This window comes from Jaculus jaculus, chromosome 8 (genome assembly GCF_020740685.1).
Source record: "Jaculus jaculus isolate mJacJac1 chromosome 8, mJacJac1.mat.Y.cur, whole genome shotgun sequence".
Taxonomy (NCBI): domain Eukaryota; kingdom Metazoa; phylum Chordata; class Mammalia; order Rodentia; family Dipodidae; genus Jaculus; species Jaculus jaculus.
In genome coordinates, this window is record NC_059109.1 from 30,765,122 (window position 1) to 30,779,655 (window position 14,534).

Sequence of the window (14,534 nt, forward strand, 5' to 3'; positions counted from 1 at the left end):
GGATGATACTGTGCTATAAGCATAAGGAAGGTGTTATTTTAAAAATTATATTATCAACAAAACAAAGAATGATTCTTCATATGTAAGAATTACATAGCAGGACCTACAAGTCTAGGTAATTCCACCTCCTTTCATTTTCTCCTTCCCTCATTATCACACCATCTTTTTGTATTATTTTTATTTATTTGAGAGAGAGAGAGGCAGGCAGGCAGAGAGTGAGAGAGAGAATGGGTGTGCCAAGGCTTCCAGCCACTGCAAATGGACTCCAGACGCATGTGCTCACTTGTGCATCTGGCTAACATGGGTCCTAGGGAATCGAACCTTGAACCAGGGTCTTTAGGTTTCACAGGCAAGCGCTTAACTGCTAAGCCATCTCTCCAGCCTGCACCATCTTTGACTTAACAAGAAAGAGGAGCAAAATCTTGTCATTTTATTAACATATGGTTGACATACAAAGTATTCATATAATGTGTACATATTGTTATTGATGAATATCAGTAATATTTCGAGAGTTTTCAGATTTCAGTAATGCAATCAAAGACTACATAAAAACTGTATATAGAAGGGAGGGAATAATTAAGAACCCTGGTAAAATCAGAAAAATGTGAACATTTTCAAGAGAAAGGAAAGATAAAGATGTAGTTATTGGCAGAGAATGTGGAGTACACACACAGCTGGAATTACCATTGAGAAACAATAAAGCAGAAAACCAGCAACAGCCAGAAGAGCTAAAACTCACACCAGCTTATAAAATAACTGTGTGAAGATAGTGAGAACTGAAGCGTTGGGTAGTTCAGTTTAGATCTATCAGAGACAGAAAGAAAAGAGGAAGGAAGAAGGAGGAAAAACGAAAGAGCTTAGAAAACATAGAAGAAAATGAGGAAAGGAAAAAGCAAGGTACAAAAAAAAAAAATGAGATGAGATGAAGCAATGACTATGGGATAGCCAGCACTAGAAATTGAATCCACAGGTTTTAAAAAACAGCTAGGTTTATATCTTGACTCTGTTTTTACTGTTTACTAACATATGTCTGCCTCAGTTTCTTACCAATAAATTAGTAAAGACTTCTTTGTAGTGATATGAAGATTAAGATAACTAGAAATAGAATGAGTTTTAGAGGGAGGAGGGAAGTAAAGGTAAAAGAAGTGTGAATGGAAATAATCAGTTATCAATGTATAGATGAATGTATATGTCTCAGGAAATTCCATTAATTTGTATTATTATGTCCTATAATACCAATTTTAAAATAAACTTTAAAAAATACTAAATACTAAATATACTGTCTGAAACATGAATCACTGGTTATTTTAGCATTAGGAAATGTTATATTTAACCTTAAAGGAGCCAGTATATTTTGAACTGTATTCGTAAGGAAAATGACAGTAAAGTGAAAGCTTATTAACAAAAATGTGAGCCTTCAAATTCTGGAAATTGAAAATCCCATGATTTAGCAGATTGGTAAGAAGCCCATTTTACTTGTTCCATTGTATTTTGTTGTAACAAGGATGAATGAGCTCACATGGGCTTCTTTTATAACATGATTAATCCCATCAAGGTGGCCTCAATACCTCTCCCCAATCCCACCTTTAATAATGTCACTTTTGAATTTTGAATCCAAATAAATGGATTGAGGATAATATATACATTTGTAAATGTCAGTATGTAATGTAGCATTTGACCTGTTTCATTAGCATATGTGTTATGTAAACATTTAATACTAACAAATCCCTGTTTAAATTCAGAAATACTGAATGGATAGATACAATTCAATCTTAAAAGGAAACCAAATGCTATCTTAAAATGACATTATTTGCCACCTGTACATTTCTCTTAACAGCTGCTAACAGAGTTTTGAAATTAATGAAAGGAAACTTTAGAAATTCTATAATTTCCAATATATATCACAGTGTCTGTAACCACAGTTGCAGGATATTTTTCCCAAGGAATATTTCTAATGTTAGCTATTTTAACAGATAAAAAATTTAAAAATGTTCAAAATTTCAACTTCAAAAGTATAATAAAATACAAAAAAATCTAGTTAAATCACAGTAAAAGAAATTATATACTTGTAAGCAAAACAATGCAGACGCAGAAGTAATGTATATATTTTTTTGCATCTGCATCTTTGTTCTAGCTTTATTTGATGTAAGACAATGGTTAGTTGGTACAAAATGAATGGAGACATGCCCAGGGCAGGCTCTTATGTGGTCTTCAATGCACTATGATGATGATGTCCCAGTATCAGCTCAAATAAATTCTTTAGTGATTTATGCATAAATCTTCAAAGTAAATATAAAACAGGTAACATTTTTCAAGAAAATATTCTCAGAATTCTAAATATATTTTATCTAAAATATGGTGGTCAAATTTAAATAAAGGATGTGTAAAAATGTGTAAAATCATTTGAAGCCTGTACACAATGCTATTCAATTTTGAAAGTATATACAGCTTTGATGTTTTATGGATAACTACTTTGTCTAAATGTTCCATAAAACAAACATCATTCAATAAAAGATTATCTTAAGTTGGACTTGGTGGTACAGGCCTCTATATCCAGCAACTTGGAAGGCTGAGTCTGGAGGATCCTAAATTCAAGGACATACTGGGTTATAGAGTGGATTCAAGGAGAGTAACAATCCTGGGTCCTGTCTCAAGAAAAAAAATAAAATAGTTTTATTGTTTTACAAGTCATCAGATTCTGAATGTCCTACTCCCAAAGGTTGAGTGGTCACTTTTAACTGCCTTAGAACCATAAAGTGCTCTTTATTCTGATATTTCAATACCAAGCCTCTGACTACTGCAGGAAATGATACTCATTATGCTCGGTGTTACTGAAAGTGAACTTGTGGTCACTGTCCCTTGCATCCTTCCACCTACTTGATGTCACACTGCCTAGGCCACAGAGACCACTGAGAAACTATGAAGAAGTTCACTCTATTCCCAATCTATTACAGGAATGGTGGCTTCGCCATTCTGTCACAAAGAGAAATTGAATTTGTCTGACATGAACTTCTTCCCACAAAACTACCATAGGCTTTTTAAGATGTTTACCATTTGATCATTTTATGGTTGATTCTAGTAACTTTCCTATCAAAAAGTAGAGCTGAATGAATAACATTTCCACTGCTCTTTCTGTTCATGTCTATAATTTTCATGTGTGTGTGTGTGTGTGTGTGTGTGTGTGTGTGTGTGGACAAACATGTGGTACAGTGCACTATGAGATCAGAGGATAACTACTTCCTTGAAAAAATAAATGTCTTACTATGTTCACAAGGCTCTCTGGTGTGTGAACTTCCAGGAAATTCTCCTATTCCTGCTTTCTGTCTCACTGTCAGTGTGCTATGATTAGAGCAGCCCACCTTCCAGCTTGTATGCAGGTTCTGGGGACCCAAACTTACATAGATTTGTGCAGCAAGAATTTTATTCATTGTGCCATTTCTCCAACCCTAATTTTGGAACTGATCTACTAAGATGAAAATAATAGCTTTCCTCAAATATCTGGAAAGATAATTTCATTGTGATGAATATGAATAACCACGAATTACATGGTTTATCTGTTTTGGCACATTTGAAATTGCTTTTAAGATTGTTAAGTTCTAATACAATTTCTCTTTGCTATGCTTTAGGGAACTCATGATTGGTATTTTTAATTGTTTTTATTTTTTAGGAATTATTCTGACTAAAAATAAAACTCATAACCTGAAAGTATACTCTTCTTCATTGCTTCTGGGAATGTTCTTTGATTGAGTACTTTAAATAGAAAAAGGATACATTTTTCTGTGTGTTTTGTTGATACATGTCTAAATTACTTAAATGCATCATTTTTCCCAGAAGACACTGTCACATCTTTCCACTTTTTCACATAGGTTAAAAGGTCACCTTAATACATACGAGGAACATTCACATAGCTGTTAGCCAAAAGATTTCTCAGCTTTTAATTAAGATTTTTCAAAATTTTAAGGTAGGGTAAAATGAACTTATCTATAATGATTTATGTCTCATTGTACTTGTTTTTCTTGTGATTTATTTAGAAATTGAAAAATTCCAAGGATCAGATGGGAAAAAGGAAGATGAAGAAAAGAAATATCTTGATGTCATCAGCAACAAAAACATAAAGCTCTCAGAAAGAGTATTGATTCCTGTCAAACAATATCCAAAGGTACAACAACGTAACTCTGTTGTCTTTGAGTTAAGGAAAACAAAAATGATAAAAATAAGGCTTTACTTCTATAAAAGAAATTATTAAAACCTTGTTATAGAAATATATATATTCAAATGCATAGTACTGACAAGAAAGGAAATCTTTCTGACTATATTCTTATGCTGTGTATATGGAAGCATATTTTAATCATGTATTTAACATGGTAGTCACCAAATTATCCAATTTTGCACACCTATTTGTTGTGTTTTAGTTTCCGTCAAAATGTATGTTTGTATTTTAAAAATAAGTAGGGTTAATATAGTACATATGTAACATTAGCAAATAAACAGGGAGTTGCTAGATCCAGGAAATAACATGATCTGCTGGCCTCTTGGTTTATACCCTCCAGCTTTCTATCTAACTTTCAAATATCTAACTTTCAAAATAAGTTAGATATGGTTCCTAATACAGTAGCATCTCTTAAAATTTTCAGCTCATCAATAATTGATTATATGTATACATGTATGTGTGTGTGTGTGTGTGTGTGTGTGTGTGTGTGTGTGTGTGTAGGTATGTATATGGCATTCAATGACATGGTCTCATGGATTACATTAATACATTTCAAAGTAGAAAGCATGTTCACATGTTTATTTTGTTTTGTAAGTATGAAAGACATCTAAATATAGAAACTCAATACCAACCTGATAATTTACTTTGTAATGAATGAATTTGTGAAGCAAGGACCATGTAATTATCTTAAGATTACAAAATATTTTATTAATTTTTTGATTTTCCTCTAACATGATACATTTTATTTTTTAATTTTTTAAATTAATTAATTTATTTATTTTTGGTTTTACAAGGTAGGGTCTCACTTTAGCTCAGGCTGATCTGGAATTCTCTATGCATTCTCAGGGTGGCCTCGAACTCACAGTGATCCTCCTACCCTCTGCTTCCCAAATGCTGGGATTAAAGGCATGCACCACCACGCCTGGCTTAACATGATACATTTTAGTAAATAGAGTTAACTAGAATGTTTTATTACTAGTTATCTGAAACATTGAAAATTATTATAATCTAGAAATCTGTAAAATGTGACTTTCAGATGTAATATTTTTGGGAACACATAAATTTTGTTGAAAAAGATTTAGTATATTGCAAGAAATACATGCTCAATGTTTATATATTTCCAAAATAAAGTTTATTTGATTTATTCTACATTAATGTTCTGTGAGTCTTATACTGAGATATCATTTAAAAGCATATGAAATTTTTGCATGGCAACAAACATGATATATATGATATACTACTTAAAAATGTGACCTTTTCAAAGAAATAGTTTCTTTTATTTTTTATTTTTTTGTTTTTTATTCATTTATTTGAGAGCAACAGACAGAATGAGAAAGAGACTGATAGAGAGAGAGAGAGAGAATGGGTGCGCCAGGGCCTCCAGCACTGCAAACGAATTCCAGACGTGTGCGTCCCCTTGTGCATCTAGCTAACGTGGGTCCTGGGGAATCGAGCCTTGAACCAGGGTCCTTAAGTTTCACAGGCAGTGCTTAACTGCTAAGTCTTCTCTACAGCCCAGCAAATAGTTTAATTAAGCAATATATCCTCAAAAAGTTCTTTTAATAACATATACATATGTGTGTGTGTGTGTGTGTGTGTGTGTGTGTATACATATATATATATGTATGTATATGTTGAGTTCAAGTATTATATCACTTGTCTGTTCTTTGTGTGTGTGAAAACAGTGATATGTTTAGTTCTTATTTCTAAATCAAATGTATCTCCATTATCTCTGGCCAGATGAAGCTGGTGGCATGGAGAGCTTAGAATCATGGAACCTTTTTAACTTGCTTTCAATTTCAGTGGTTTAATGCCATGTTTAATGAAAGTGCATAAAATGAGAGTATTTTTTATCAATAAGTTTTGTGTGCAGTATAATATTATTTATAGGAAGATTTTCAAGAGGGGGTACCATGGATCACGGGAAATTGACTTAGATTTTTAAAAATATTTTATTCATTCATTTAGAGAGAGAAAGAGAGACAGAAGCAATAGGTGTGCCAGGGCCTCTAGTTACTGTAAACGAACTCCAGATACATGTGCCGTCTTGTACATCTGGTTTTATGTTGGGGAATTGAACCTGGGTCCTTAGGCTTTGTAGGCAAGTGTCTTTACTGCTGAGCCATCTTTCCAGCCCTGGACATAGAATTTTTAGAATCATAGTACACTTAAGCCGGGTCTGATGATGGCAATCAGAATGTGTATATTACATCAGATGATGGAAAGCTTATAATTTGTTGAGCCTAATCTTATTACAGATAGAAAATTTGAATGCAAATAAATTCATCTTTTTATAACTCATCATATTTTTAACTTGATTGATCATACTTGCATGTTTCTTCTATTCTCATGTAGTAGAAACATTTGACAAACTATAGCTCCTCATGACTAATAAGTTAATGCAGTAACCTTAGGTAATAATTCATGTTTAAGAAAATGTACCAGTTTTTAATTGATGTGTAGCTTTCAGCCTTCAATTTTTAAGAATAACCTAGTCATCATACCTAAATAAACCTCAAGAACTTTTTTGGCCAGAGAGGATCTTGCCATACACACTCCACCTGTCTCCAGCTGTCCTAGTTTATCTCTCGTCAAAGATGACCTACCTACATCGTTGTTCTTGTTGTTTTGATGCAACACAGTAATTCCAGTATTTCAAAGACAACCCATGTTTTATCACCTTGAATTAAACAATCTAAACTTGTTGATTCTCTCTTGTCTGGTGTTTATTGACTACTATGTACAAAATATCAAGAAGCCAGAACTGTGATCACTAAACTTGACCTACGTTTGATGCACATTCATGAGTTGAAATAAAAGTGACATTGGAAGATATTACAAGACCTTGAATAGTGCTATAGATTTAAAGTCTAATCTTGCATAACAAACAGTGATTTATCCCACAGGGGTGTGCACTGCAAAAGAACTGCTTTATACAAGTTTCTCTTAGCAGCATCTCTCCCCCTTGATGCCTGCTTTCCGTTTAATCTAGTAATTAATGTGTGGATGACACAGTCTTTTCAAACAAAGGGCAGCAGATATCTCTGGGAATTCTTGAGGAAGTGACCTTATCATGACTTTGCCACTTGACCTTCTTCACATAGATTTTGTTTCAATTAATCTCCAACTCCAGGCTAATTAGTTGACTTAGCTGGATACAAGGAATAGAAAAATGTTTACTCCTTTGAATTACAGAAAAATATAAGAATGCTGGTAAAGCATCTTGATAATGATTTACCTAATTCTAGTGCTTTATATTTAATGACAATATGAGGCGAATAGACCATATTATCATATAATTTTAATGGCTAAGTTTTACTGTTTTGCTGACAAGATTAAGGGAAGCATATTTGGGATTCTTGCTGAATGAGCTGTTTGCTGCTTTTGTCACAGAAATAAGGTGAACATCAGTGTGATATGATGGGTATGTTAGTTTGATTTATTGCAGTAACTTCATTATCCACATGTTTTTAATAAGATCATGTATGTATTTAAGGAAAACAATATGATCTTATTAAAAACTTGTCTGTTAATGTTGGTTACAGTTTGAAATGGCTTCAAAGAAAATTTTGTGTCCATAATTAGTGCTGATACACAAGCATATTATAAGTGAAAAAAGAATAAGTATATAGCTTAGAGTATAATTCTCAAATTATGAGACTGAGTTTTTAATGCTTGAAGATTTTTTCTTGTACCACAACAATCACCCGGTAAAACTTAGGAAAGCAAAATATTTGCAAATGGCCTGAGCTGCAGTTCTCCTGTTTTTTTCTTTTCAATTTTAATTTTATTTTTTATTTTGTACAATTGGGCACGTGAAAGAGTCTGTGTGATGCTTCAATGGAAAGAGGGTCTGTAATTGTTGCTGCTGAACTTGTCTGTCCCACTGGGTTCTTACTGCCTTTTAAAAATATTTTTGCTATGATATCAGAATCCTCAGGAAGATATAAGACATTTTCTCTAGTTAAATTTCTTGCAAGGACTATTTCTTATTTCTCAACTTAAGTTCTTCCAACTTCACAAAATGCTGCATTGCCAAGAGGGAGAATCTGCCCCAAATTTACCCTGTTAAAATGAAATGCTACCGCATTCCCTTCTACTGCTTTTCAAGTCAATTCCTTATGTTGATTAACACAGAGAACTGAGAGTCTCAAAATATGCTCCAAAGCATCTCACTTGTTCTGTATTTCTTACTTGGCTCAGCCAGAGAGCAAAGCTGTCTCCTGTGTGGCATTTCCTGTCCTCCAACAACTCTTACTTCCATCTTGGCATTCCAGAAAATGAAATACCCAATCCAAATACTTGATGACTCTCATTTTCCTAGCTTTCTATGTGATCTGAAGTTATTAATGTGGAAAATGACCATTTAGCAAAGCCAAATTTAACCACTTGTAATCTTGAAAATACTTTTCTATTTTTCTTTTTGTTTTTAAAGTATTTATTTATTTATGTATTTGCAAGAGGGGAAAGAAAGAGAGAAGAAGCAAGACAGGAAGACAGAAATAGTGAGAGGGGAACGAAAGGAGGGAAATATTGCGCCCCCTGCAGACAAACTCCAGATGCATGTGACATTGAGCATATGGCTTTATGTAGGTACAGAGGAATCAAACCCAGGCCTTGAAGCTTTGTAGACAAGTGCCTTAACTGCTGAGCCATGTCTCCAGCCCCCTCCTCCTTTATAAAAAATATTTAAATGAAAGAGTGAGAGAGAGATACAGGTGGATAGATAGAGAGAATGGGAATACCAGCGGACCTCTAGCTCTCCAAACTCCAGATCCATATGCCACCATGTACATCTGATTTACATGGGTACTGGAGAGTTGAACTTAGGATATTAGGCTTCACAGACAAGTGTCTTAACTGCTAAGCCATCTCTCTGTCCCTAAAAATATTTTATTTATTTATTCATTCATTTATTTTGTGGGTGAGAGAGAAGCTCTCTATATTTCTAAATAAAATAATCTAGAAGCATGAGAACCTGATCTTCACAGACAGCTAGGCAGCTTTGATGATTATTTTTATAAAGGAAATATAGAATTTGAGATACTTTATCATTTCAATTCCAGTCCTGTCAGTTTCCTAGTCTCTCACTTGTGAATTTAAATATCAACTGAGGAAATGGTATGATACTTTAAGTTCTAATTTTATATGAGGAATAATATCCAAAGGGTATGTGGAGGAATGACATCATCTTCCTGAGTATTTCTTTTCTGATCATCATGGTATTGTCTGCAGTTTAACTTCTGATGACCCTTGTACTTATGTGTGCCTATTATGAACTCCATCTTTTTCATATTTGATTTTTCATTTATCTTCTCCATTTCACATTGACCTGCATGATGTTTACTACTTCTCTTAACATTCCTTTCCATGGGCTCAATCATCCTTATAAAATGTGTCCTTCTTGTTTCTGAAATAATGCCTGTTCTGCTTTCTTCATTCTGTTTTAGACACCTGTTTACTTTCTTGGGTGTTACCTGTCCTTCCCTTTCTTCACTTCCCTTCCTGCTCTCCCTCCTTTTCATTCTTTATCTATCCTTCCCCTTCACTCTCTTGTAGCCCAGGGGTCCTTAGCTGTGCCTGGTAGCTCAGGCCCCTCTCCTGAAGGCTCCAGCCTGTGCCTAGCAGTGCCTGACACCCTCTACCTTGAAATAGCAGCAAGCTGAGGCCTAGGCCTTATAATATGCATGGTTCTTTCAGGAGCATTCCCATGCTAAAATCTAGCCATACCACTTGAGGAAGAAGACCTTCTAGTTATCACAATTACCCTCAATTGGAAAACTATAATTTGTTCCCAAGTTTATTTTTAGTGCAAGTGGCTAACCAATGTCCTTAATTAAGAGCCCAATTAGAGCCCAAAACCCCTTTCATCACACTCCATTATAATGTCACTATATTTCATTTGCTTGGTTGTTCATCTGTTTGCTTGTTTAACTCAGTGAGCTTTCCGTGAGCTACACCGATTAGTACACTGGCAAGCCTTCTGCTTTTTAGCTGTTGCTGGAGGAGTGACTTTATAGACAGGAGACAGCAGAGAAGAACAATCGTATTGCAGTTAACTTATCATGGCTGGGACACACGCTCGGTCAGAAGTAGTTTATGGGAATGCTAAGATTGGAGGAAGAAATGTTAAAACAATCATTAGCAAGGTATTTAGGTTCATCTAGAATAACTATGACTCTTTCCCCTTTCAAATTTAAATTATTATGAAAAGAAATTTTTTGTGATACATATAGATTTATGCCTTTTTATAAACTATCTACTTCCACACATATAGTTTTCACAAAGATCTCACAAATGTGTAATTATAGATCAATAACAATTATACATATTAATGTAAATATTTAAAATATTGCCAAATATTGCCCACCAGTGTCCATAGCACATTACAATTACAGAAGAAGATATACTCCAATATCCCAAAGGATGAATGTATAAATGGACTGTGTCATATACATACAGTGGGATACTTTTTAATCTCAAAGAACAATGGATTTCCAACAAATAGTCCTGCATATATAATTGTTGATCATACTAAGTAAAGTAGGCCACACAAAAGAAGAGCACATGTTGTATGATTTCACGTTTATGAGGTATCTACTTAGAATAGATATATACATACAGATAGAGAATGAAATGGAGGGAGAAATCAGGAGGTATTTAATAGGTATAGACATTGTATTTAAGATGATGGAAATTCCTAAATGAAGTTCTCTGTGATATTTGCATCATATTGTGTATGTACTTATTGCCACTGAATTATGTATTTAAGAGTAATTAAGTAAGTAAATTTTTATTATCCATAGTTTCAGAAGTAAAATCTGTTAAAATGTTATGAATACCTTTCAATATCACATAAATTATACTGAAGTGAAATTAATTTCAGGATGCAATGGTTTAGAATTTTAAAAATCCAAACAAATTTACTGAACTATTTAACCAAGGCATTTTATATTATCAACATCTCTTTTCTCATTAAGTAAATATGTGCATGTATGACTAAATATTTAGCCCCTTGTGTAGAAGAAATCATAAGCATTTATAGGTCAGCAAAATAGAAGATTGTCTACCTTAGTCATCCTATGTACAAATATAAATTCCATCTGAATACTATCTACTAAAAATAAAAAAAAAGAAAACAACTGTGATTTCTGAACAATTTTATTACATAATTCTGCATCGAGAAAAGCAATTTAATGAAAATTTGAAAATAATGAAGCTGTAAGAATTGAACAAATTATTTTGCAGCATAAAATGTAAACTCTTTACAAATAAAAGTAATGTTGAAACATACTAAAACTAAAAGGCAAATGACAAAGTTATTTGACTATCTGAAACAAGTATTTGAGAAAAAATGAAATTAATTTATTACTTTTGTATAAAATAAACCTAGTTTTTTAATTGATAAAAATCTAAAAATATCAATAGGCAGTTATTAGCTATATATAGCTTAACACTAATATGAAACAAAAGCATATATTACTGATAAGAACACTGCAAGAGCAAATCCTGAGAGCTTAGGCTATAGTGTCAGCTATTCTGAAGATTAAGGCAGAACATTTACAAGGTCAAGGCTGCCTGAACTACAGCGTGAGTTCAAGTCCAGCATAAGTAACTTAGTAAGACCCTGTAGCAAAATGAAATGAATAAGAGTTCTAAACATATAGCTCATTAGTAGAATATTTGCCTAGCTTATCATGCATGGGGTTCTGGTTTTACTCCACAATACTTAAAGAAAAAAACAAAACTTCTTTTATTGTTATACAAAAATTCCTTCTGAGCAACAATGATTTTACAGAGTGTACAGAAAATTATGACCTTTAAAATGTTGGTCTGATCACACAAATTCTACAATTTTTGGAAAGTAAGTTTGCAAACTTAATATGACAAATGTATGAAATTTTAAATGCAGTGCAGCTATATATTTAGCAATATAGTTTATAATTATGTTTGAAATCATGTTTATTATTATTAAGGAGATAAAGGATATTTTGGTGAACGTTTTATTGTCTTTGGTATGAAACCAATATATGTATATGGGTGGAGGTATGTGTGTGTAGAGGTATATGGAAGATAGGTAAATTTAATCAAGAAGCCTGAGGTTTTAATTACAGGGTTTTTGTGTGGTTTGTATTAGTGAATATAGTCATGTAATTTTTCTAAAAATAAAGATGTCTTTATTATGGATGAAAAGTTCCCAAATTTGAAAACAATGCCACAAATATAAACATTCACATACCTAAATGAGCTCAGAAGATGAACTCCATGGAATGTACTCTGACTAACAGGGTAATTGCATTTTAAGAGGACAGAGACATATAACCAGCAAGAGGGAAGCAACTTGTCACATACAATAGATACTCAAGTTGGGTATGGTGGTACACACCTTGAATCTCAGCACTTGAGAGGCAGAGGCAGGAGGATTGCCATGAATTTGAGGCCACCCTGAGACTATGTAGTGAGTTCCAGGTCAGCCTGGGCTAGAGTGAAACCCTACCTCGAAAATCAAAGCAAGCAAGCAAGCAAACAAACAAACAACAAAACACTCAATAAGGACTGTCAATAAAGTACTTATCAGAAACCTCAGAGGTCAGAATAGAGTGACTCCAATCAATGTGAATCCAAACCATACTACAATTAAAACCTGTCCACCAAAGTCCTCAGAATCTTACAGTATGCAAAATTGTGCTTTAACTAATGGAAAAATTAAGTCTCCATTAAATAGTTGTAGATGGAGATTATTACCTAGTGCTTTTTGGTGAGAAATGATAAAGGAAAATCTGCAAGGTGAAATGAAATTAAGCTTGAATTATTAGCAAACAGATGATAGCTTTAAGGTAGATGAAGAATGAAAAACAGTATTTCAGTAGTGTCAAGAAATGAATGAGTCACCTGCCCTCTCCCACACAGTGAGCTGCTGCTAAGCCTATGAGGCTCCCAAAACAATGCATGACATTGCCAGAACACTTGCTTACCCATCAGTACTAAATGGTAAGACCCTATTTTTGAAGATATCACAGGCTGTTCTTACAGGACTTTGTGAAATCTTGCTGGAAGTGGGATGGAAACCATCTCCCTTCAGGTTAGTTGTCATAGTGATGGAAATCACTGTGCAAACTGGTGGAGGAGAAAAGTCTCCAACAGTGTGAAGAAGCGGTGGATCCTGCAAGCAGCGAAGTCAACCAGCCAGACAAGACGGACCCACAGCACAATAAAAAACAAAGTTACTGGGATAATTAACTGCTCTCTGATTGATATGTGGCCTGCTCAGTGTGAAGGAGTTCATATCTGTTACTAAGAACCAAGGGAAGTTACCACTGTTCCTTGGCTAAATGGCTGTAATGGTGGAGTTCTGTTGTCAATTTGATCTGCGTAGGAATCATGGGCATTCTTCTTGGTTGGATCTTGGAGGTTGCTTCCAGGAAGGACTGACTGAAGGAGAGAGTCTTCCTCAAGAGTGAGCTCTAACCCCAGATTGGCTGCTCTCCCAGAGGGGTTCTTGATGTAAGGGAGCCCTGAGGGAAAGGAGCCTCCCACCTGGCTGCCAGTGCTGCTGGCTGGTGAGTGTCTTCACTTGCACTTGTATCTGTCCTATTTGGCTAGCCTTCCTTGGCATTGGAGAACCAAGTTTCCTCAGCCTTTCAGCATGGACTGAAGACCAGCTGCTCTCCAGTAAGCCTCCAGGCCTTCGGTGCTGGATGGGGACTGCTAAGGCGTCCAGCCATATGGACAAAGAAGCTACTGGATCCTTTGACTCTCAAGCCTGCAGTCTGATATTATTGGACTAGCCATAAACTAATCCAATAAATTCCCTTTTTAATACAATTTATTCTATGGGTTCTGTTCCTCTCAAGATCCCTGACTAATACAATAGCCCATCAAAAGCCTGTACATGTGCATTCCCTTAGATTGATGCTGTTCTCACTTTTAGTTAGAAAAGCTTCTTTTTATAGGTAATAGTAAATACCAGACAGACCCAAGATTACTCAAAGTGACAACAAGAAGAGAAAGGTTAGTGCTTAGCACAGGATGAGTCATCTCTATCACACTTTCCAGGGATCAGTGAACATTGCAGAAGAGGTGGTCCAAAGAATATTCGTGCTGTAAAGCTTGCTGTGCATAGTGGCTCCCTCCCACCAGCCATCCTAGCACTCAGGAGATGTATGGGGCTGCCTGCAATTCAAGGTCAGTGTAGGCTACAGTATAACTATCTTAAAATCCTTCCCACCAAAGAATAAACTGTTAAAAAAGAAGAAATGATAAAATAAATTCCTGATAAAACATTTTTTTCATCTTCAAACAGGTGGCATGCTGTCCTGACAGC

The 14,534-nt window shown here is 34.6% G+C and overlaps 1 protein-coding gene across 12 annotated transcripts in view; it reads left to right on the top strand.

Annotated features, from left to right (window-relative positions):
• The window catches only part of Khdrbs2 (KH RNA binding domain containing, signal transduction associated 2), a 502,543-nt gene that overhangs the window by 87,195 nt on the left and 400,814 nt on the right, over nucleotides 1-14,534 (top strand). For all 12 annotated transcript variants that reach the window (XM_045156384.1, XM_045156386.1, XM_045156383.1 and 9 more), the window contains exon 2: nucleotides 4,032-4,159. In XM_045156384.1, coding sequence (XP_045012319.1) covers nucleotides 4,032-4,159 — 128 coding nt within the window. The remainder of the gene's footprint in view (nucleotides 1-4,031; nucleotides 4,160-14,534) is intronic.